The sequence below is a fragment of the Sceloporus occidentalis genome, unplaced genomic scaffold (assembly GCF_023333645.1).
Source record: "Sceloporus occidentalis isolate IW3139 unplaced genomic scaffold, rSceOcc1.0.p SCAF_1, whole genome shotgun sequence".
Taxonomy (NCBI): Eukaryota; Metazoa; Chordata; class Lepidosauria; order Squamata; family Phrynosomatidae; genus Sceloporus; species Sceloporus occidentalis.
Window position 1 is genome coordinate 219,108,504 of NW_028316981.1, and position 24,569 is coordinate 219,133,072.

A 24,569-nucleotide genomic window follows, 5' to 3' on the forward strand; every position below is an offset into this window, starting at 1 on the left:
TGTACCTCTTACTATCCTTGTTGTCCTTCTCTGAACCTGGTCCAACTTGTCTATATCCTTCATAAAATTAACTGTACTCCAGATGAGACCTGGCCAGTGCATAATATAATGGGACTGCTGCTTAGAAACGATGCTTTTCTCAGTGCAGTCTAAACAGCATTTGCCTTTTCTGCTGTAACAACACACTGCTGGGTCATGTTCAGTTTATGAACAACAATAATCCCAAGGTCTTTTTTGCATGTAGTATTGCTGGGCCCTGTATCTGGTTCATGTCCAGGCAGAATTGAAAATGCTGGTTTTATCCTGTCTGAATGATTGTATCTCCTTATGTGAGCAAGTGTGTGCTTTAAAACCCTAAATGGCTTGGGTCCAAACTATCTCAGGGACCGCCTCCTCCCATATAATCCTCCCCGCACACTCCGGTCGTCTGGGAGGAATTTGCTGCAGCCTCAAAGATCTAGGCTTTCGGCTATCTCCCATAGGGCTTTTTCTGTTGTCGCCCCCAGATTATGGAACGACCTGCCGGATGAGATCTGTCAATTGACATCTTTAGACAGCTTTAAAAAGGCTGTCAAGACGAATCTTTTCTGGCAGGCCTTTCCGGGATAGATAACCCCGGCCTCATGAGCTCTCTTCTTATCCTCCTTGGAAATGCCACCGTAGTTTATTGTTTTGTTTTGTTTTGTTTTACTTGTTTTGTTTTGTTTTGTTTTGGCTTGTTTTTGTCTTGTAACGTGTATGTGTTAATGTTGTTTAATTTGTTGGTTTTAATTATAAGTGATTTAATAACTTTTTAAGGGGGGGAGGGAATTTTGATGTACAGTGCTACCTCGGGTTACGAAATTAATTCGTTCCGCGGCGCCGTTCGTAACCCGATAAATTTCGCAACCCGAAAAGGCGCTGGAAAGCCGCTGGAAAGCCGCTAGCCGCGCTTCCGATTTGAATTTCGCGCCGAAACGCGCCGAAATTAATTTCGTAACCCGAAAAATCTTTCGTTACCCGGAACAGTTTTTTTAAATCTAACTTTTTCGTACCCCGGAAATTTCGTAACGCGGTCAATTCGTATCCCGGGGTACCACTGTATAATGTATTGTATTTTATTGCTGTTAGCCGCCCCGATTGGCCTCAAAGGGGCAGGATATAAATAAATTATTATTATTATTATTATTATTATTATTATTATTATTATTATTATATCTATGGGGGAGGGCTTTCTCTCAGTCCCATCACCTTGCAGCTGTGGTTGGTGGGGGCTCAGGAGAGAGACTCCTCCATGGCTGCTCCCAGACTGGTGGGACTCCCTTCCATGGGAGATCCTTTTGACCCCTTCTCTGCTTTCTTTCTGCCAGTAAAGGAAGACATTTTTATTTAGACAGGCTTTTGAATTAGAGAGATGCTGATAACAGACTCTATATGATTCTGTTTAATATTCACAAATACTGTACTAACTTAACAAATCCATTTATAATGGAAATGTTTACAACAGTATTTGGCACAAATGCAGAATATTGCTTGCTCCACTGCAGTTTCCATTCTCCTCTTTTTAAACACCCAAATTTCAAACATTAGAACAAATATAAGTAATTTATTAAATGAAAAGAAGCTGTGCAAAAAATAAGAGACTTTTTCTAAAAGGTAAGCCTGTTATAGCTAACCAGCTGCAGAAAAAATAGAGTTAAGACTACCTTGGTTTCAGTGTGCCCAAGTCACTGTTCTTGCAGTTTTAGTGACCTCTGGGTCACTAACTCAAATTATGAAATCCCCATAAATCTAGAAGGACTAGTCACAAACATTTACAAAACCTTAATTTGTACACAAAAGGGGGAATGCTAATTTGGGAATCAAACTTTAATAGACTTATTTTAGATGATAATTGAGAAGAAACTGGAATACCTCACTGTACAAACCAGTTTCTGCTCCCTCCAAAGTACTAGTGCTCAAAACAGTTCAGGGGTGCTATCTAACAAGAGTTAAAATATACAAAATTAACCTTTATCAGTATCTCTAGTTAAATGGGTTTGTTTTATTTTAATAAAAGAAAACATTACTTTTTAATTACAGATGTGGATATGAGGTATTACAATGATCTTCTAAGCCCAATTCCTGATGAAGTTGTTTCTGTTGCACTAATATTGAATTGCATGCTGCAGCAGGTAAGCACAATCTTCCATTTATCCAGGAATGAACAAGAAGAAGACTTAGTTGTTGTTGTTAACTGCTGTGAAGTCAACTTTGACTTATGGTGACCCTATGGAACATCCAAGTTTTCCTGTCATCAACCACACTACTCATGTCTTTCAGAGTCAGGGCTGTGGCTTCCACCATTGAGTGTATCCATCTAGAATGTGATCTTCCTCTTTTCCTACTGCCTTCTGGCTTGTCAAGCATTACAGTATTTTCTAGTGAATCATATCTTCTCATGATATAGCCAAAATACAACAGTCTCAGTTTAGTCATCTCTGCTTCTAGGGAAAGTTCATTTTATTTCTCTTTTTAGCAGTCCATGGAATCCATGGAATCATAGTATCTTCTCCAGCACCACATTTCAAGTAAATTGACTTTATTCTCATCAGCTTTCTTCACTGTCCAGCTTTCACAACCATACATAGAAATAGAAAATATTAAGGCATAGATCATCCTAGCTTTAGTATTCCTTCTGCTTCAGGATCTTGTCTGTTTCCTTCATGGCTGCCTTTCCAAGTTCTAGTCTTTTCTGATTTCTTTATTGCAGTCTCCATTCTGATTAATGATGTGCCTTTGGCCTTGCCAATGTTATCACACCTTGTTCAGACCATTAATGAATCCTGGGTGACTCCCTCCTCAATCCTTTCTACATCCATTGAGATTAAAACTTTCTACAGGATTCATGACTCTGGCCCTTATCACACGAGGGGTTTTGCAGCTCAGATCTGAAGTCACTCCTTGTCCAGCCGTGCAAATTCACTTTATAACATGATATATTATCACACCTGATTGCTTTCTATGAGGAGTCATTCCAAGGCAGATCCACAGTCAATCCGGAGTGACTCCTCATTTTGGTGAATTCATTAACAAGCGAATGCACAAGAATTGTTTCTAAGCTCACTTCGATTTCACTCCGAATTGGTCTGGTGTGGAATGCAACTTTGCTTCCGTCCTGGTACACCCTCCCCAAACCTCCAAGGTCCCATATTTCCCATGATGCCATGCTGCAATTTTGCCCCATTTGCTTCCGATACTCCCCCCCTTGCTTCCATTGCTGCCGAGGCGAAATGTGGTTGTTTCTGATGCCGCTGGGGAAAGGGCAGAGAGCTACAGGGGAATGAATGTATTCACATTTTAATGTGGACAGGAGACATGCTGGAGAGGAGGGGGAAAGCGGCTGTTTACAATACCGCTGGGGAAGGCTGCTTGTGTGGCTGCAAAAAAACGGACCATATATTCCATAGAAAGGGTGCTTGTGTGGCTGGAAAAAACGGACCATATCTTCCATAGAAAGGGTGCTTGTGTGGCTGGAAAAATGGACCATATCTTCCATAGAAAGGGTGCTTGTGTGGCTGGAAAAACAAACCATATCTCTCATAGAAAGAGTGCTTGTGTGGCTGCAAAAATGGACCATATCTCCTGTAGAAAGGGTGCTAGTGTGGCTGCAAAAACGGACCATATCTCCCATAAAAAGGGTGCTTGTGTGACTGCAAAAACGGACCATATCTCCTATAGAAAGGGTGCTTGTGTGGCTGGAAAAACAAACCATGTCTCTCATAGAAAGGGTGCTTGTGTGGCTGCAAAAGCGGACCAGACCTCCTATAGAAAGGTGCTTGTGTGGCTCCAAAAAACGGACCATATCTCCCATAGAAAGGGTGCTTGTGTGGCTCCAAAAAACGGACCATATATCCCAGAAAAAGAGTGCTAGTTAGGATGCCAAAACGGACTCCAAAGCCCATAGAACATGAAGCAATATTTCACGTGAGGCTAGCATTCACGTGAAAGTGGAACCAGGAAGTGGCCCCCTTCTTAACCCCAGAAGTGCAAAGGTTCACAATGCATTCAGACCCCCACTGAACATGTGCAAGGGTCCCAATTTGAATTGTTGAATCCACATGGTATATACTGGTGTGGTAATTCAATGTGCACTCGCTTCGCTGTAATTACCACAATTTCGTTCTTCACGTGTGATAGTTCATCACATGAATTGCCTTGTATTCGAAGTGACTCTGCTACGGAAGCGCTTCGGTTTAGAGTTCCAGTCTCACGTGTGATAAACACCTCTGATATGCTTCGGCTTGGTCAACATCTAAAGCTGGATTCGATCACTGTGAATTCGATCAGTCACAGGCTTCTTGAAAACAACCCAATATCAGCTGACAAGAAGGGTGTCGGGGCGTATAAGACGAGCTGTGTCTAGCACGCACACATGTAGAGTTGAAGCACGTAGGCAGAACGTCTAGATGAAGGTCTGCGAAGAATCTGAAGATCTATGAGGCCTCAGAGCTGTACAGTAAATTTCTTCTTACACATAGAAATGAATATCTGGACAGCGAGGCTTTTCTCAACAAGAGGGTTTTAAAAATCTTTTTTACAGAACTATATACAAAGATTGCACTGAGTATCAGACAGCTGTCTTGATTACTCACCAGACCAATGTTTCAACAACAGAACAGATCAGACCAGCAAACACCAACAACCAACTGACAGAGAGATAGTAACTCTCTCCCTTATATATATATGGTCTTGAGTGAAGTCATGTGACAGCCTTTCCAGCAATGAAACCTGGCTGATTTCATACTCAGTAGGCATACCGTATTGCATCAGACTACCCGTGATGCACTGCTGGCTGACTTCACTCACTGTCCTTATTGCATCAGCCTTCCCATGATGCACAGCTTCAAAAATGCAGACTCATGTACTTGCCACTTGAACTGTAATAAACTGTGGTTCAGGTCCACCTAGTGACCACATCCATGTCATTTTCTCAGACCTATGTGCAACATGGTCCTGACAGGGTTCCCAGAGGTGGGCAGGGCTTTCACCAAAATGTATTGCTCTAGAAAGCTTATGTAATGCTCTAGGAAGTTCTGAAGGATGTATTGGGCAGAAGCATAATAATCTATTTGTGTGATTACACAGATGACTACTTGAAAAACCACAACAATAGGTATTCAACCTGTCCGTGATCCTAGGCCAAATTTTCCTAACATCTTTGATTCTACTCTGTTTCCTGTTTTCGCATTCTAATCTCCTATGATTAACAAGAAGTTCTGTTTTGGTGTGATCAGTTTCCTCTTGGACTCCCACATATAATTTTGCATTTCTTATTTTTATGCCTCTGTAGTTGGAATACTAACTTTGATTAATATCACAGAATCATATAACCATCCAGCCCAACCCCCTTCTGCCAAGGAGGAAGACACAATCAAAGCACCCCTGACAGATGGCCATCCAGCCTCTGTTTAAAAACCTGCAAAGAAGGAGACTCCACCACTCTCTAAGGCTGCAACGTCTTCCATTATCAAACAGCTCGTCTTCCACTCTAAAACAGCTCTTACAGTCAGGAGGTTCTTACTAACATTTATGTGGAATCTCTTTTCTTGTAGTTTGACTTGTAGTTTTTTACCTCCCAACAGTGAGAGGTAAAAAAAACTTGCACAGGTAGCAAGTAAAGTGCACACATGGTCTTAGATGTCTCTACACAAATGAACAGAGCATGGGAAATTAGGAAGATGAACTTGAACTCCTAGCATATCAAAGCAAATATGATATAATAGGCATCACTGAAACCTGGTGAGATGAGTCTCATAATTGGAATGTAGGAATAGTATAACCTTTTAAAGAGAGATAGGCAAAACAGGAAAAGAGGAGGAATAGCACTATATGTTAGGGCTATTTACACCAGTGAAGAGATCTAGCATATCAATACTGGAAGCCAAGTGGAGAGCATCTGGATAATAATTAAAGGGGAGGGAAACAACAGGGATATTATTGTGGGAATCTACTACAGACCCCCAAGTCAGATAGAGGAATTGGATGATGTCTTTCTAGAACAGATGACCACACACTCAGAAATAAGAAATGTAGTAGTGATGAAAAGATGTAGTCACCCCTAAACTGTCCTGATATTTGTTGGGAGTCAAACTCAGCCAAATCCCCAAGGTCTAGCAAATTCCTCACTTTCATTGTCCAAAAGGTGAAAGAGGCACCAAGGGGTCAGCTATTTTAGATTTGATCCTAACCAACAGGGATGACTTGGTTAATGGGGTGCAAGTGGTGGGATCATTAGATGGGAGTGGTCATGTTCTCCTGGAATTTGTTGTACAGTGGAAAGGAGAAGCCAGGCATAGTCAGACACGCATCCTAGACTTTAGGAGAGAGGATTTAAGTAAACTTAGAGAAATACTGGGGGTGATCCCATGGTCAGGAATACTAAAAGAGAAGGGAGTTCAGGACGGATGGGAGTTTCTCAAAAGGGAGATACTGAAGGCACAATTTAAAACAGTTCCAATGAGGATGAAAAATGGGAGGTGTCTCAAGAAACCAGGATGGATGACTAATGAACTTTCAACTGAGCTAAGTTTTAAACGGAACATGTATATGAAATAGAAAAAGGGGGAAATCACCTAAAAGAAATTCAATCAAATAGCAAGCTATCCAGGAAAGCAGCCAATGAACTGCTGATAAAGGCTGAGGCCAACTTGAAAAGGCAAACAAATTCAAGGCTTTGCAGCAGCAAGAAACCAAGTCCACTATCACAGTACCAATACAATGTCCAATAGAGCAGAGTCAGAGACAAGCCAACGATCCAGGATTCCAGAGAGCAGGTTAGCTGCCGTGTCGCACTGTTGACTCATGTTCAATTTGTTGTCTACTTGGACTCCCAGATCCCTTTCACACGTATCAGTCACCTTAAGCCAGGTGTCACCCATCTTATATCTGTGCATTGCATTTTTCTGCCCTAAGTCCAGTACCTTACATTTCTCTGTGTTGAAATTCATTTGTTAGCTTCGGCCCAGCTTTCTAATCTATTAAGGTCATTCTGAAGTTTGATCCTGTCCTCAGGGGTATTAGCTACTCCTCCTAATTTGTTATCATCTTCAAATATAGGCATGCTCCCAATTCTGTCATCCAAGTCATTGATAAAAATGTTGAACAGCATTGGGCCCAGGACAGCACCCTGTGGGACCCCACTGGTCACTTCTCTCCAGCCAGCACCCCCCCCCCCAGCTGCCCATGTATAGTTTTTTTCCTTCCCACTGTTAGGTTCTTGTGCTATTTGCCTTCTTCCTTCTATACCAGTTTGATTATTATGTTCAGCCCTTAGTGAACTCCTGCCTTCCAAGATATTGTCTCCTACCACAACATATTGATCATACTGATCATTTTTACCTGACAGTGTTCTGGGGGGCTGGAGGCGGAAGTGGCAGGGATGAGGAGGAGGAGGGAGAAGGAGGAGGAGGAAGTGTGGAAAAGAGGAGGAGGAGGAAGGAAAAGGAGGATGAACGGAGGTAGAATGATGGAGGAGGGAGGGGGAAGAGGAAGAGAAGACTCCTTCTTTAGAAGTCCAGATACTGGATGGCCATCTGTCAGGGATGCTTTGAGAGTTCCTGCATAGTAGGTAGTTGGACTGAATGGCCCTTGTGGTCTCTTCCAACTCTATGATTCTATGATTCAATGTTTATTTCTTTACTGGTAAACTGTCTTTACATATTACTGTCAATTCTGTGAGCTTTCAATAGCAATATACCATTGGAAAAAACCTGCCATCTGAATTTCTTCCTTTGTAAAACAAATAGCTTGTAAAGTACTGTATATAGGTGAACATTTTGCCTCCTTTAAAGCTGCTCCACAGAGGCAAATGCTATTTAAAAATATGGCTTCTTCCTAGATCTTCCAGCATATTGTATAGTAGTTTGAATGTTGGACTAGGACTCTGGAGATCAGGGTTTGAATCCTTGCTCGGCTTTGGAATCCCACTGGGTAACCTTGGGCAAGTCTCATTCTCTCAGTATAACCCCCTCTCTGAACAAATCTTTTCAAGAAAATCCTGTGATAGGTTCACATTAGAGTCATCACAAGGCAGAAATTACTTGACAGCACACAACAGCAACAATGAATTCTTTTAACTACTTGAGGAATACTACTTGAAGGCACACAGACAATTGAGCAGTACATAACATTGATACTTTAGTTTGCATTGCTTTAATATCTTTAATTTCCCTATAAAATGTGTGTTTACACCTGAGCAATGATACAATGAAATAAGTGTGTTTTTGTGTTCTAGGTCATTGCGTCAGAAGAAAACCTTACACCACCCAGTTTGGTGGTTCCAGAGCCACGTGAAGATGGGCTGGATCATGCGGTAGCATGTCATATTCTTTCAATTCTTCCTTCTCTTGCCCTTCCTGAGATTGGAAAAAAGGTTTGTGTTGCCTACTATAATTGTTTCTTTCATGATAAATTAATTTACACTGTTTAAAATGTTTATTTTCTTTCATTAACAGAATCTGTATAACTCTTTTTATCCTGAAAATGAAGAAAAAAGGATGACTCTCAGATGGCCCCTGCTACTGAATTATCATGATACTTTGTCTCAAAAGCTGCACTTCTTAAAGGTATAATGTAATATAATTAGGTTTAGATGCCCGTCCCATTACTAAGATAGTACTAATTTATACCCACACTTTCCCCAGAACTTGGATTCAAGGTGGCTTTCAGCACTTTAACAAGTACAGATAAAAACCGCAGTCAAAAATGAAAGTTAAAATGCAGTTAAGCTATCTATAGAATCAATTATACATAGAAATTTTGAATTACCAATCACAGAAAATGGTAAGGAGGGTAGAAATATTTTCCTATAAATTTCCCCAGATTTAAAAGGCTTGTTTTTAAAGACTGTAACAGATTTCTCCCAGAGGACCTGAGTGCATAGGGTGGATTATATGGGAGGAGGCAGTCCCGAAGATAGTTTGGACCCAAGCCATTTAGGGATTTATAAGTAATAACCAACACCTTGTACTGGGCCCGGAAAATAATGGGCAGCCAGTGAAGTGATCTTAAGATCGGTGTTTTGTGGTCTCTTCTAGATGTACCGGAGACCAGTCTGGCTGCCATATTCTGTACTAGTTCCAGTTTCTGGGTCAAGCACAAGGGTAGCAGTCAGAAGTGCACTCATTTACAACAGATAAATTCTGTTTGCCACATGGCAGATTGCTGTGCCAAAATCTTTTCAGGTTCAATAGCTCTACAGAGACACGCCTGTCTCAGATCTTTGGGGCTTTTGGATCAGGCTAGGTCTGCCATTGAAGGTATGCCCTTTGATGAAACAGGGCTATTCAACAAGGACAGAGATGGCAAACTAGAGCATGCATAGAAAATGAGGACTATAGCCAGGAAGTATGGTATGCCGTCTTATCAGCCTCATACACCTAGAACTCTCTGGTACCATCCTGTGCATTGCTCAAGATGATCTTTCAGCCCTGCATTTACTCATTGATGGTTTCCTTCCAAATCCTCTTCTTCTTTGGGGAAACGCAACTTTGGGGTTTTCTTGGCTTCAACCCCAGTATAAGAAAAAGATGCAAGATCCCCCCTCAAGAAGCAATTTTGACAGGTATGTCAGCCCTCTTCCATCTCTTCCTGCAGTCTTTGGAAACATGCTACCTACCATCATGTATAAATGTTTATCACCATTGTCTCTTGGGTGATCAGTATTATCTTGGGGGAGGGAGGAATATGCCATTGAATTCTATGAATACTGCCCAACAAGTTACGTGTGATTCACTACTCCTCCATCAGCAATCCTTGAGGAGGTATTCACATGTTCCCCCAAGGGTGCTATTGAGCCTGTCCCAGTTCATTGTATGCACCAGGGATTCTTTTCCTGCTATTGTATTGTCAATGAAAAGGATGGTGGACTAAGTCCGATCTTGGACCTCAGAGCTGTCAATTCCCACATCCCTCACAGACTTTTCTGGATGGTATCAATTTCTTCTATTCTCCCATTACTGCAGGAAAGACGTTGGTTTGCCACATTTGTTCTGAAAGACACATTTCCACACTGGGATTAGAGAATCTCACTGGTGATTCTTGTCATTTGCCATTGGAAGAAGGGCTTTTCAATTTTGAGTTCTTCGGCCTCTCCACAGCAACCAGAGTGTTCATGAAGTGTATGGCAGTTGTAGTGGCATGGATGAGACAAAAGAGTATCGTCATTTTCCCTTACATAGATGATTGGCTTTTTGTGGCAAATTCCCCTTGAGGGCTTTCTCATCACATGGACTACACATTGTTGCTTCTCACCTGCCTAGGTAGGTTTGTCAATCAGGAAAAAATCAAATCTCATTCCATCTCAAGAACTGACATTGATAGGGATGATGCTGAAATCAGTCAGTCAAATTTATTGCTTTTGGCCAATGGCCTTTGCATAAAACAATATCACAATAACAACAAAGTACATACATATTATATTTGCAACATCAGTCTTATGATTATACAGCAATTTATGATTTACAAAATTGAACATTTAAAAAATTTAAGATAACTATAACTATAACTTCAATATTTGTCATTTCCAGTTTCTGCCACAGTAAGCGTCTGAAAATTGAGTCAAACTCTGACTTCAGATCAATGAAGGCAAGAAAATTTTTTGCTTCAGGTTATGGACATATTTACACATTAGGAAATTCAGCACAAAGCACAAATAATTGTTGACTTCCCTTTTTGGAAGCCAGCTTGTACTTCTGATAATAGATTTTGTCTATCTGCCCATTTTTCTATCTTTTTGAGGAGGAACCTGATGTACAATTTAGAAGAGATGTCCAAAAGATTAATGGGCCTATAATTGGCTGGGTCCTTCTTGTCACCCTTTTTATTTATAGGGGCAATAATACTCAGTTTCCATCCCTCTGGTATACAGACAGTTAGATTTACTGAATATGAGTAAACAATTTTGCAAGAACCGGAGAGCAATAGTCTAATTTTGCCTTACACAGTTCCACTGGGATCGTATCGTCTCCAGGGGCTTTATTGGTTGATTGTCTAGTGGTGATCCCTTTAATCTGGTTCAAGGTGACGTCAGGCCATTCAGGAAGATCTAGTAATTGGGTGTAATGAATTTGGGGAGACAGACCTATTTGGGACCTGTATATATTTAGAGAAATATTTCTCCCACTCGTTTCCTTGCACTACTGCTTCTAATGCATAGCCTACTGTTCTGGTACCTTGTGCAATTAGCTTCTGGGGCTTGGTCAAGACAAAGTGGACAAAGTGGTAAACCCAATTATCAATATATTCTACCTCTGGCCCAGGCCCAAACCTATTGTTTCACCTACAAGCAGTCTCTCTCAGCCAGGCTTTAGGTTTTCTAAAAATCTGCTTCGTTCATCTTCAATTCTTATCAGTTCTTCTTTTGAAGCAGACCTTTATAATAGGAGGGACTATTCCCTGGGATTCCATAGTGGTAAAGTTCAGAGTGGCCATGAAGGTTTGCTTTTCTTCTCTGAAATGCCATTCTCCAAAATATCTCTGACATGTTTGGTTCTTTTAAATGAAATCTGGGGCTTTTCTTGACAAGCTGGAATGTGCTGAACTACGTGCCAAAGTTTTTAGATGAAACTCTGGCGGGTTACAGACCGCCAAAAAATATGTATTCCATACGTATTAGGGTTAGGAAGGGGCGGTGCTTCCGCACCCCCCTAACCCTAGTACGTATGGAATACGTACAAAATGGCGGCGCCCTGTTCATATGGGCGCCGCCATCTTTACGTCTTGGACGCATAGCGTCCAGATGTGTCGCGGCGCCTATGATGTCGCGAATGCGCCAGCGGCGCCTCGCGACATCATAGAGGCGCCGCAAGAAGGAGCTCCATTTTTGCTCCGCGCAGGAGCCGCGCGGTGTGACTGCTACGGCTCCCTCATGGAGCAAGTCATTAACTCATGTTTCCTCAGCAGAAGCCCTGCTCCTTTGGACAATGCAGTTAGAGAGAGCAAAACTCACAAAATCACACAAGGAAACCTCCAAATAGCTTAGCCACATGATCAACCTTAATTCTAAAAACACAACCTTGCCTTCTTCTGTCACTTTCAGAGACTAAGCTCCAAAGATTGAAGCATCAGGTACAAGGAGCTAGGAGCTGCTACTTGGCCTCTGTAAGGAAATACAGTGCCTAAATCCATTCTACTCTTAAAACGTGTACCAATGCATAATTGTTTAGCTAGGACATAATGACATGAATCAGAGCAGATTCTTTTTTCCCCATTCATGATGGAATTAGTTGGCGGTTCAGAACAAACATAGGGTTACAGTAGCCTTCCAGTGATTTCACAATACAGGAACTATGAACCTTACTTAAAAAGTGTGTCCTTGCCCAAAAGTTCAGTAACCCAGTTTTGAGTTAAATTGTACTCTTCTAAACTTTTTAGTTTAAATAATATCATTGACATAAGCTCGTGTTTGATATACTTCTCTTCACTTCAGATACAAGATGGTTTAGACCCAGAAAAGGTTGAAGATGAAATGATGAACCAGCTGCCATTGATGAATCTTCTTAAATTTCCTCTTCCACCACCTGGAAACAATACAAAACGCCTTGCCAGGATTCATGAGCTAATGCACTATTGTACTAGTGGTAAAATCATTCACTTACTATCTTTCTTTGTAGGCAGTTTTCTGGAAGGTCCAAAATGTTGTTGTAAGACAGGAACAGGGAATATACAACCTGCAGTGTTGTTTCACTGCAGCTTCCATAATTCTTGACTACTAGCTGGTTGGTATCCAGTGGGAGGGCCACAGCCTCCCCACCTGTAATAAGAGGTTATAAGAGGTTCATAGGACAACAGAGGCTGTCTTTGTTCAATACACAATAGGCCCTTTTATTTATACAAGCTGTTGAGAGACTAGTGTGAATCAGCTGTTAATTATAGTGGTGGGGTTTCCTGGCAAGTTAAAACAAATCAGATAATGGATCTCGTTGCTAATCACAGGGAGAACTGTCCTGCTGAGTGTTTGCCCAACCCATGAAATTGGTTGTAAAATACACATAATTCTTAGTTGCCTTCTGGATGGCATTTCAGACCAATTATTGATCTTGCCCATGGAAGAGGTACCCTGGTTTCTAAAAATGGTTCTATGTGGAATTGCAAAATTCAAAGAGGGATGAGTGGAGACATCCAAGGACCTTTTTTAAAAGGAGATGTCAAGATACTTCACAATAGGAACTGTGTTTTATTGTGGTGACCATTCAATACTAATGCAGATGGACAAGAGTTTGTTAATTCTGGAAGATATATTGCGGGTCTTGAAAATATGCATACATGATAGTTGTGCATGTTCTTGACTGTGAAGGCTCAAAAGAAGAACCTGCAAGTACTTTGGTCTTTGAAGGCGATAAAGGGACAGATTTCATATTTTTATCTTGGGACCTGGTATTACAGCCTAGCATAATGGCCATACATACTGTAATGTTCTATCTCTGGAGAAGCTGGACAACCTGCAACCTTTTTGTTCACCTACTCACCATCAAACTCCATTGTGGTGGAGGCATCCCAATCAAAATCTTCAGGGAAGCCCCACTCTGCACCAGTGGGCAAAGAGGGGATGTCTGGATGCTTTGGGGTGCAGGTTTTACTCTTCTGCTTCCCTCTATGAGAGGGAATTCAGGATTGTGTTGCTCTAGAATCCATTCATTTGTCTTTTTAGCAGTCCATTGTATCCTCAGCAGTCTTGTCCAGCACCACATCTCAAATGAATTCTCTTTCTATCAGCTTTCTTCACTGTCCAACTCTCTGCCCAGAGTTGAGTAGCTTCTCTTTTTTCATCCCGTTTTCTTATTGGTCTTAATCATTGTTAGTTCTTCTACTAAAAATTAATGTTAGTGAACTTTTCCACTGCAGTTCTTCTCTTTCCCTCTGGACTTCAATCAGAGGCCTATATCCTTTTGTACAGTTTTAAAAGTGCATTTAAGGCACTTACAAAGTTTCAAAATCTAGCAGCCACACCCAGTGCCTTTTTGCTTGGAAGAAACATTGTGTTTGGTCATGCACTATTTGTAAAGGTTTTACAGTACAAAACCTTAAAAATACTCTCCACCCTAAGCTTTTATTTGTGAGAGCAGTCTGTTAAAAAGGCTGGTACTGGTGCTTAGAATTGGACTCTCCACTTAGCTGCATTGATGGTTTGTAACACTTGTTGAAATGAAGTGGTGGAGAACGAGAAGCTCCTCAAGCACAAGAGGTGATGCCTGTGGGAGCACCTCTACATGCTGATGAGCTTTGTGCTAAGACCCTGGTCAGAGCCTCGCAAGCTCCCTTCCCACCAAGACTTCTTCTGTTTTCCAGGAATTCTCAAAGTTTATTGCCAGTGGTTCTGAGATCACTTCTGCCAGTTCTTTTAAATCCTTGGATGTAGTTCAAATTTGTTTAGAGTAGCCAGGTGTTCCTATACTACCTCTTTACTTAATCTGTGCTGCATTTCCCCTACTGCTTCATCTGTTCCATTTTCTACAAGTTGAGCACTGTTCACATTTTTAGGTAAGCCTGAGGCAAAGTAGGTGTTGAAAAGTTTTGCCTTTTCTCTGTTCTCTCTTAACATTTCACTATCTTCTCCACAAAGGTGCCTAGCTATTTCTTTGTTCTTCCTTTTGCTGTAGACATAATCCCAAAAGTCCTTTTTATTGTTTTAACTTCTCTAGAAAGCCTGAGCATTTTCTGTCCTTTAGCTTTTCTGACTTTCTTCCTACATGAGCTGGCTGTTTGTTTCAACTGTTGGTAATTTGCCCCTTTTCATTTTTGTACATCCCCCTTTTGAGTCTTGGCTCAGTTGAAAGTTCTTTAGTCATCCATCCTGGTTTCTTGAGACACCTCCCATTCTTCCTTCTAATTGGAACTGTTTGAAATTGTGACTTCAATATAATCCTTTTAAGAAACTCCCATCCCTCATGAACCTGCCTCTGTAATAGTATTCCTGACCATAGCACCACTGCCAGTATTTCCATAAGTTTACTGAAATCAGCTTTCCTAAAGTCTAGAATGCATGCCTGACTATGCTTGAGTTCTCCTTTCTGCTCTATAACAAATTCCAGGAAAACATGGTCACTCCCAACTAAGGATCTTGCCACTTCTGCCCCATTCAACCAGATGATTACTGTTCATTGGGATCATATTTAAAGTACATGATCCCTCTGTTGCCTCTTCCACCTTCTGAGTAATGAAATGGTCTGGCAGGAACAGAACAAAAAACTGGAAAGCACATATTTAAAATAGATAATTAGGAGACAAATTCCTCAACTGCCTTGCAGACATTTTCATTAGGACATTAGAAGGAGACAAAGTCCCATTTGCTGTGTGATGGTCCAAAAACTTTCATTTCTTAAAAAGCTCAACATGTTTCGGCCTTGTCAACAATTGACCTTCTTCAGGGGCTAATAGCAGAAATTCCTGGAAATGCAATCTGCATTCTCAATCAGAGTGGACTCTCTTCCTTCCAATACTCAAGAGAGTCCACTTTGATTGAGAGTGCAGACTGCAACTCCGGGAATTTCTGGTAGTAGCCCCTTTAGAAGGCCAATTGGTTACAAGGCTGAAATGTGCTGGGCTTTTTAAGAAATAAAAATTTTTGGACCATCACACAACACGTGTGACTTTGCCTCTCAATCTAATGAAATTGTCTGCAAGGCAGTTGCGAAATTTGTTGGATGTTAAATTTTTAGCTGAGTATTACTTCCAACAAATATCAGGATACTTGAAGCAGTGGTGCTTACACTGGTAATCTCTCGTTTAGATTTCTGTAATACGCTCTACATGGGGCTACCTTTGTATCAAGTTCGGAAACTTCAATTAGTACAAAATGCAGCAGCCAGATTGGTCACCGGTACATCTAGGACTGACCATATAACACCAGTCTTAAGATCTCTTCACTGGCTGCCGATTAGTTTCTGGGCACAGTACAAAGTGTTGGTTATTACCTTTAAACCCCTACATGGCTTGGGCCCGAGTTACTTGAAAGAACGCCTCTCCCTACACAATCCGCCCCACACTCTCAGAACAACTGGGAAGAATCTATTGGATTGCCCAAAGGCCAGATTAAGATCTACTTCCCAGAGGGCATTCATGGTGATGGCTCCCAAATTGTGGAATGGCTTTCCGGAGGAGATCCATCTTATTACCACCTTAGATGCCTTTAAGAAGGCAATTAAGATGGATCTCTTTCAGCGAGCCTATCCCCCAGACCTGCTATAACAGCTTAAGACGATACACCATTCAGAACTTTGATGAGGAATCAGACTTCGATATTTCACATGTACAGGTTTTTGATGTGTTTTTAAGGCCTGTTACAGACTGCCAAAATAAAGCTGCTTCGGGTCTCTTTGGAGGTATGCTATTTAAATGATGCATGGGTCCTAAGAGTCCGGAGGTTGCGCCAAAGCCACACTCCATTCCTAAGCACTGGAGTGCAGCTTTGGTGCAGCTTCCAGATTCTTAGGATGCATGCATCATTTAAACAGCATACCTCCAAAGAGACCCGAAGCAGCTTTATTTTGGCAGTCTGTAACAGGCCCAAGTTTTTCTTTGTATAATGAGAATGTATTTTAACTATTTGTAATTGTATATTTGTGTTGTTCTCACACCTCGATCCGTAGGGAGATATATAAATAAAAATTATTATTATTATTATTATTATTACTCGAAATCCCCATTACTATGACACGTCTTCTTTCATAAAGTGGGGTAATCTGTTCCACATCCTCAGTCTGGCTTGGGGACCTGTAGTAGACCCCACCACCACCACCACCACATCCCTGTTGTTTCTCTCCCCCTTATGTTTTACCCAAATGCTCTCAACTTGGCTTTCAAAATTTAAGGCATGGATCTCTTCACAGATATTATACATCGTTAATGTATAATGCTATTCCACCTCCCTTCTTGTTTGGTCTGTTTTTTGTTTTTTGTTTTTTTGAAATTTCTCTGTTTCTATATTCCAGTCATGAGACTTATCCCACCAGGTTTCAGTGATTTTTATTTTTATTCTTTAATCTTTTTTCCTTCCAGCCTGTATGAATTTGAATAATTCTTGATGCCAATATTTAAACATTGTCATTCATACTTATCAGGATGTTCTGAAATAAAAATAGCATCTTCAATATGTCATTCAGTTTGATCATCGATATTCTGCCTAAAAGACACAAGTTCTCATATCTTCATTTATTTGAGTCCAATTTTTTGTAATTATTTACAAATAGTTCAGTATTCTTTTTAGTTACAGTTTTTCCTAACTAATTCACTTTTTTGTGTTTAAAATTTTTAATCTTTTTCCAAATCAGTTTCTTCTTTCGTAGATATATTCTTTATAAATATTTCTAGTATCATCAAAAATAATAATGGCATAGAAGGGCATCTTTGTCTTGTACCTTTTAAATCATACATGGGCCTGTTATAGACAGCCAAAATAAAGCTTCTTCAAGTCACAGTGAAGGTATGGTGTTTCAATGATGCATGCGTCCTAAGAGTCCAGAAGCAACACAAAGGCCACGCTCCAGTCCTTAGGGATGGAGCGTGGCTTTGGTGCGACTTCTGAACTCTTAGGACGCATGCATCATTGAAACACCATACCTCCACTTTGACTCAAAGCAGCTTTATTTTGGCTGTCTGTAACAGGCCATAGTTTTTTTCCTGTTTATCAAAATTTGCCCTAATTGGTATTTATAAATAACATTTTATCCAATTTGTTTAATTTGTTTGAAGATTCATTTTATTAAGTACTTCTATCATACATTTCCAAATTACTTTATCAAAGGTTTTTTTAGTGTTCAGGAAAGCCATAGCTAATTTTTGTTAATTATGTGCCTCATAATACTCAGTCATGTCTAAAACTATTGTAGCATTTTCCCTCATCAGTCTGTTTGGAAGAAAACAGTCTGGAATTTCTGATTCCTGTCTTTTAGTAGTGCCTTTTAATTTTCTCCTAGTATCAAAGAAAAAATTCTTATAGTTGATGTTCAGGAGTGAAATCGGCCTATAAAGTTTCTTAAACTTTACAATTCCAAAGTCAAAGAAGAAATTCCTTGGAAATACAAACAAAGAATGTCAACTCTAATCTGTTGAATTTGGAAGAAGTTTAAAAATGAGAGCAGAGATAAGGATGGAATTAAAAGAGATGAGACAAGAAATAAAATCAGATCTGAGGAAAGTATTAGAGATGTTTGGACAGAAATTAGAGTTGGTAAGAAAAGAAGCCAAATGAAAACTAAGATTCAGGAATTCTAAGATAAAACAGAAAACTTGGAGATTAATTTCAAAGAACCTAGAACAAATAACAGAAAAAGGAGCAACACTGAACATAACAACTGAAGTCAAAAACAGAGTTCAATGTATCAAAACCAGAAATTTGAAAGAGATGTATGATGAAGATTTATATAATTGAATAACTCCAAATTTGCTGAATTAATTGGCTGAGCTCCTGAACAGATGGACTTAGAGATCGATAAGGTATTCAGAATTAACTCTAAAATTCCGATAAAAGGAAATCTACTGTTGACATATGCTGAAAGTCGCGAGGGGAGGAAGGGGCGGCATGTTGCGTCCCACAGGGACGAATGGGGCACGCACCCATGGCGCACGCACACCACCGCGTGCACGAGACCCATTCATTTAAATGGGGCTTGAGCATAGGCATTATTTGTTTTACGCGGGGGAGTCTGGAACGGATCCCCCACGTAAACAAAGGGAGCACTGTAGTGATCTATTTAATCAGAGAACAAGTAAAAGAAATAATTTTGCAGTATAATTGTAGATATAAGCTGGTGATAGAAGCTTATCACATTGGTACTGAGAAAATTAAAAGATTATAATTATAATTTTCTACCCAAGTCCTGAAAAGAAAATTAATAATTTATAGATGATCAAATGTTGAAGGATTTTCTTTAACAATTCAGCAAAAAAAAAAAAAAAAACACAATCATTACACTCAGTACCTTCATTAAACTGAGTACCAAAAGCAAAAGACTTTCTAGGGGGTTGAGTAGATGGACCAGGAATAATAATAATAATAATAATAATAATAATAATAATAATAATAAAAAATTTTATTTCTATTTCCTGCTTCTCCCTGCGGATCAAGGCAAGATTACAACAAACAAATTATTCCCGCAATAAAAACATATCAAATACATTCAATAAAAACAATAGCATATTATCAATACAATAAGTTTAGTAAAATACAATTAACTTTCATAAAACATACAGTACTAATTTGGGTGAGATATTTTACAGGAAATTTGGAGGATAGGCTCGCCGGAAGAGATCTGTTTTGAGTGCCTTCTTGAAGGCGTCTAAGGGAATAATAAGGTGGATCTCTTCCGGCAAGTCGTTCCATAACATGGGGACTGGTGGAAAATGCTCTGTGGGAAGTTGTTGTTAACCTAGTTTTTGCACACTCTAATAATTTCTTCCCAGATGTCCTTAGAGTGCGGGGTGGATTGTGTAGGAAGAGGCGTTCCCTCAAGTAACTTGGGCCCAAGCCATATAGGGCTTTAAAAGTAATAACCAACACTTTGTATTGGGCCCAGAAGCTGATCGGCAGCCAGTGAAGAGATTTTAATATTGGTGTTATGTGGTCAAGCCTAGATGTTCTAGTGACCAATCTGGCTGCAGCATTTTGAACCAATTGAAGCTTCTGAACTTGGTACAAAGGTAGCCCCATGTAGAGTGCATTACAAAAATCTAAACTAGAGATTACCAATGCGAGTACCACTGCTTCAAGGTCCTTTTGGTCCAGGTAGGGGTGCAGTTGGCATATCAACCGAAGTTGGTACCAAGCACTCCTAGCCGTTGCATCTACTTGAGATGACAACTGCAGAGACAGATCTAGGACCACTCCCAAACTGCGAACTTCGTCCTTTAGGGGAAGTGTGACCCCATCCAGGACAGGTTAGCAGACTTCCCTGCCTGAACCTAGGGATCCTATCGCTAGTACCTCCGTTTTCGCTGGATTCAGTCTGAGTTTGTTTTCCCTCATCCAGGAGAGCACAGGTCAGGTTTCCTGGCCTCAGTGGTTACCTGAGCCAGTCCTTGACTTGGTGTCAATATGGATCTGTACTGGTGCCAACCTGGGACCTGCGATCTGTGCATGTTCCTTGCCTTGCCACACCATTGCTTTCATAAGATGTTAGGCAGATTCTGAAGCTGTCCATAGTGTGGAAAGGAAGAATAGTTTTGGAGTCTAGTCCAACCTGGGGGCTCAGGGTAAACTTTCCACCAGAAGAGAATCAATATTATTTGACCCTGCCTGTTACTGAAGGGAAGAGGCTAATAGGAAGGTCTGGAAGGCCCTTGAAAAGATACCTAGAAGCAAAGTGGCTAAAAAAAGCCCCTCTTTTTTTTTTTAAAAAAAAGGAGTAATTAGCATATATAAAATAAGTGTGACAACTAAACAATATTCATTGTACATTCCTTATCACATAAAACATTTTGCTGTTATTTTGACAGAAATGTCAAGGTAACTTAACCATACAGAGAATTTTATTTTTGTGTCATGATTTTCCTGCAGACTACATGAATTGGGCTGAAGTAGAACGAGCTTTTAAAGTGTTTACATTTGAAAGTCTGAAGCTGACAGGGGTAGACGATTCTGGACAATTAGAAGGTCCTGGCACAATGCTTGGCGGTGATTATGAGGTCTCCTATATCCCATGGGATAATCCTGCTAGATTTGCTATGCAACTGAGGCAAGAAATAACTGGAAAAAGCATTTCTGAACAAAGTATCAACAAATCAGGTAAAGTAGTTTTGTATGTGTTATCATTAATGCATTAAAGCATGTTATTGTATGAATTATTACTGAACATGTGATGCACCCTATGATAAAATATGACTAGTGAAAGTACTTGATCAAAAAGACGTTTTAAAGAATCATTAGGCCCTATACAGACAGGCCAAAATAAAGCTGCTTCAGTTCACTTTGGAGGTATGGTGTTTCAATGATGCATGCATCCTAAGAGTCTGGAAGCTGCACCAAAGCTGCACTCCAGTCCTTAGGACTGGAGCGTGGCTTTGGTGTGGTTTCTGGACTCTTAGGATGCATGTATCATTTAAACAGCATATTTGCAAAATGACTCGAAGCAGCTTTATTTTGTCCTGTCTGTATCAGGCCTAGTAGTACTTTCCAGAATTTCAGACATGCCCTCCCTTGCATTCTGTTCTTCCTCCACCTCTCTGAATGAGCTGGTGTTCCTCCTCTCTGACCTCTCCCTTACAATGGTGAAAGGTAGTACCACCAAGATGGCTGTGCATACCCAATGTGCCTTGGCTGCAGAAGAATTAGATTTTTTTGAAAGACTTCATTAAGGCTAGGGAGAAAGAAACAGCTAAGCACTATTGGCAAGAAGAAGAGCCACAACCGTGTACAAACATATATACAGATAAATAGGAATCATAGGTGTGGGAATACAAAGAGATTATTGTAGCAAGAACACTGAACTGGCTTGTAGGTATGTCTGGTTCTGATCTAGATATTCAACAGAATGAATCAATAGGTGTCTGGGGAGATAAAATAGATTGATGATACACTACAGCAAGGCATGTTGGTATTATAGTCATTAGAATGCAAAAGTATGTAACAAAGCAAATTATTGTTGGAGAATTTGGCCTTGAGACCAAGATAGGAAGCAGGTCAGCAACTTAGCAGTGTTTTTGAGGCAAACAGGTTTGTTACAGGCAACTAAAGAGACATCACTGGATTTTGTTTATAAAACAAAATTTTAAGAACTATCCTGGGGGTTCTGAGGTTGACTCCAGCACAGTTCCTAAGGCTGGAGATAGGTTCTCATTCTTGGTCCTCTAGTTATTATTAGTGGGAACAGAGTAAAAATGTTTGAATTAATGGCCAAGGACCCAATTAGTTTAGTTCATAATTTAGTGTATGTTCCCCAAAGTCTGTAGATTGTCCTCTAAAATGTTTCTCATGGAGGGGTGAACTCCGTTAGCTTCATCAGTGGCACATCTGTAGTGAAATCTGAAGGAACAGACTAGGATGTTACATGGTTATTTGGCTCCTGCAATAGACCCCGGTGAGTTCTGTGAAATAAGTTGTACTGTTTCATCTTCTTGGTCGATATGATTGATGAGTCTGTCAGAGCTGGTTTAAGGTTGTTTGTTTGACAGATGGTCATCACTCTGATTTTTTAAGATTAATATCTTTAAGTGATGGGAAATAGTCCTTTAGTACTTGAGAAGCTTTTGTAGGATTATAGGAGAGGCACTTTCCTGTAATCACTTTGTTTTCATGTCTTAACCATGTCAGTACTGTATATGTTAAAGGACAGAGTAATGGGAAACAGAGCTTTTTCTATCTTAAGTCTGATGAAGAGGGTGTATGGGTGGTGTGTTCATGTATATAAAATTTATGTTTTTCAGATTGCATTCTTGATAAATGTGGAAGGGACCAAAGAAATTCTCTTGAAAACAAGGCAAGAAGTAACTTGAAAGTAGTGTGTGTCCTAGTAAATTATGTTTGTGCAGCATATACCTATAGATTCGAAGCTGATCTTTAGGATTTTATATCGTAACAAAAGAGGGATAGGATCTTCTCCTGGGAGGTTGTTTCACTGTGAAATTAATATTTTGGTTTTGTTGCTTGAAGCAGTATCTTCTTGCATCTTAGATACAAAGATGGGAATATTCCTTGGTATTACAATAGCCATGGTAGAGGTGGCACCTTGTGTAAATTTCAGAGTGCACCCTTTACAATATTGATTTCCTTGGAGCTTTGACCCATAATATGATTACCAAAACAAGCATGTCACATCTCCCCACTGGGTGAGATTACAGAGATTTTATGCATTTTAAAATTATTTTTCACATTTTATGATTTAAAAGCATAGAATCATTGGGACCACAAGGATTCCCCTGCCATGCAAGCCCCAAATTTAGTTAAATGTGACTAATGTTATATACCTCTAAATGTTTGATAAGGTAATTGTGGAGACAGATTTAGCAGCCATACAAAAGACACAGCAGCGATGTTTGAAAGAATGGAGTTTTGCGGAACATTTTCAACCACATCTTCTCTTCCAGGTATTTTTGGTCTGCTTTCTGTATCATTGATTTGTCCTTAGTTGCTGCTTTAAAGTTTTGCTTTTCTTCTAATCACCCCCCCCCCCACACACACACACACACCGGAAAGGGTCTGATGTTTTTGTTCATCTTTGGCATCACCAATAATACGTCTGTTTATTGGAAGGATTTTCCCACTGTCACTTTTACCATCACCATTTTGATGTGACATGAGGAACACAGGAGATGAGGTAGTTAAATAAAGAGAGTATTAAGAACTTCTGAGTTTCTTCTTGTAGGAAGAAGAAATCTAGTGTTCTGAGTCAGCAACTGTTCTCCATTTGGTTTTGGATCCTAAAATGTATTTCAGGACAATACTATCAGCGAGTCACTGGGTTACTGAGAGCCTGTACAGACTGGTGTTACACGCCAGCGTGGCGGTGGTGTGGGTGCATCACGTACGCATGCCAGCTGCCCCCACACCAACGTCACACATCACATGCTCATTTGCACGGTGGGGAGTACAGCAGTGCTCCTTTGACGCAGCATTTAAATGTGCTGTGGCAAAGGAGCGTTGAGAAGCTGCCACAACGGTGACTAGGGTGCCCTTTCCGTGCGAAAAGAAGTTGCTTTTTGCAGCTTCTTTTTGCGCCACAGAAGGGCCAGATCAGGGCCTGATGTGTGGTTGCCATGGCCCTGATATGGCAAGGAATCTGTGGGCAGCTCAGTGCTGCCCCTTGGGGTGGTCTGTTGAGCCTCTAAGTTCACTCGACTAATTACCTAAAAATACTTAATTGCAATTGGGAGGCATCAAGCTTATGGCTATGATTTCTAAGTTTTATATTAACAATGTAACCATCCAGTCATTGGTTTCTGTAGGCTAGATGGTTCAGGGTCTCAATATTGATCATAGCTGCATTTGAATAAACTATTATTTTAGAGTTTGATTTTAAAAACAAGGGTAGTTTTTTTCTGCACATGTTGCTGTAGTTCTCAAAACAGTGTTTAAATAGACACGTTACATTGTGCAAATAGTAAATATACATTTATGCCCTTTTATTTTCTTTGGTTTACTTTATTCAACAAGATTTATAGGCAATCAAGGCCAGAAAAATAAAATAAAGGAAAAAAATAAATAAAGGAAATAAGACAGAATGTCCTCTACCTACACCAGGGGTAGGCAACCTACGGCCCGTGGGCCGGATGTGGCCCAGCAAGGCCTTGGGACCTGCCCCAGCCCGGTCCTGCCGCCGATTGCCGCCGGAGCCTTTGGCCTTTCACGTGATGGCGTGGGGCCATTGGCCTATCAAGAGGAGGCGGGCGGGGGGGCAAGCGGCAGGCAAGGGGGGAAATTGTCTATAGAAGCCTCAGAAACATGCATTTATATTAACATTTTTTAAAAAATCAGCAAATTTTTTCGCGTGTCCTCCACGTTTTTAAAAAAGTGTCCTCCATTTAAAAATGTTGTCCTACATTTGTCCCGGTTTATTTATTTATTTATTTAAAATGATTTAATTATTTATTTTTTGGCTTCGGCCGCCCAGTTGTATGAG

At 40.4% G+C, this 24,569-nt stretch overlaps 1 protein-coding gene across 3 annotated transcripts in view; it reads left to right on the plus strand.

Annotated features, from left to right (window-relative positions):
* Window positions 1-24,569, plus strand: part of SPAG17 (sperm associated antigen 17) — a 169,525-nt gene that overhangs the window by 45,419 nt on the left and 99,537 nt on the right. For all 3 annotated transcript variants that reach the window (XR_016275138.1, XM_089488980.1, XM_089488981.1), the window contains 7 exons: window positions 2,062-2,153; window positions 8,255-8,392; window positions 8,475-8,585; window positions 12,449-12,599; window positions 20,513-20,740; window positions 22,378-22,430; window positions 22,936-23,037. Coding sequence is in view for 2 of the 3 variants with exons in the window: in XM_089488980.1 (XP_089345106.1) it covers window positions 2,062-2,153; window positions 8,255-8,392; window positions 8,475-8,585; window positions 12,449-12,599; window positions 20,513-20,740; window positions 22,378-22,430; window positions 22,936-23,037 (875 nt within the window). In the remaining variant the exon portion in view is untranslated. The remainder of the gene's footprint in view (window positions 1-2,061; window positions 2,154-8,254; window positions 8,393-8,474; window positions 8,586-12,448; window positions 12,600-20,512; window positions 20,741-22,377; window positions 22,431-22,935; window positions 23,038-24,569) is intronic.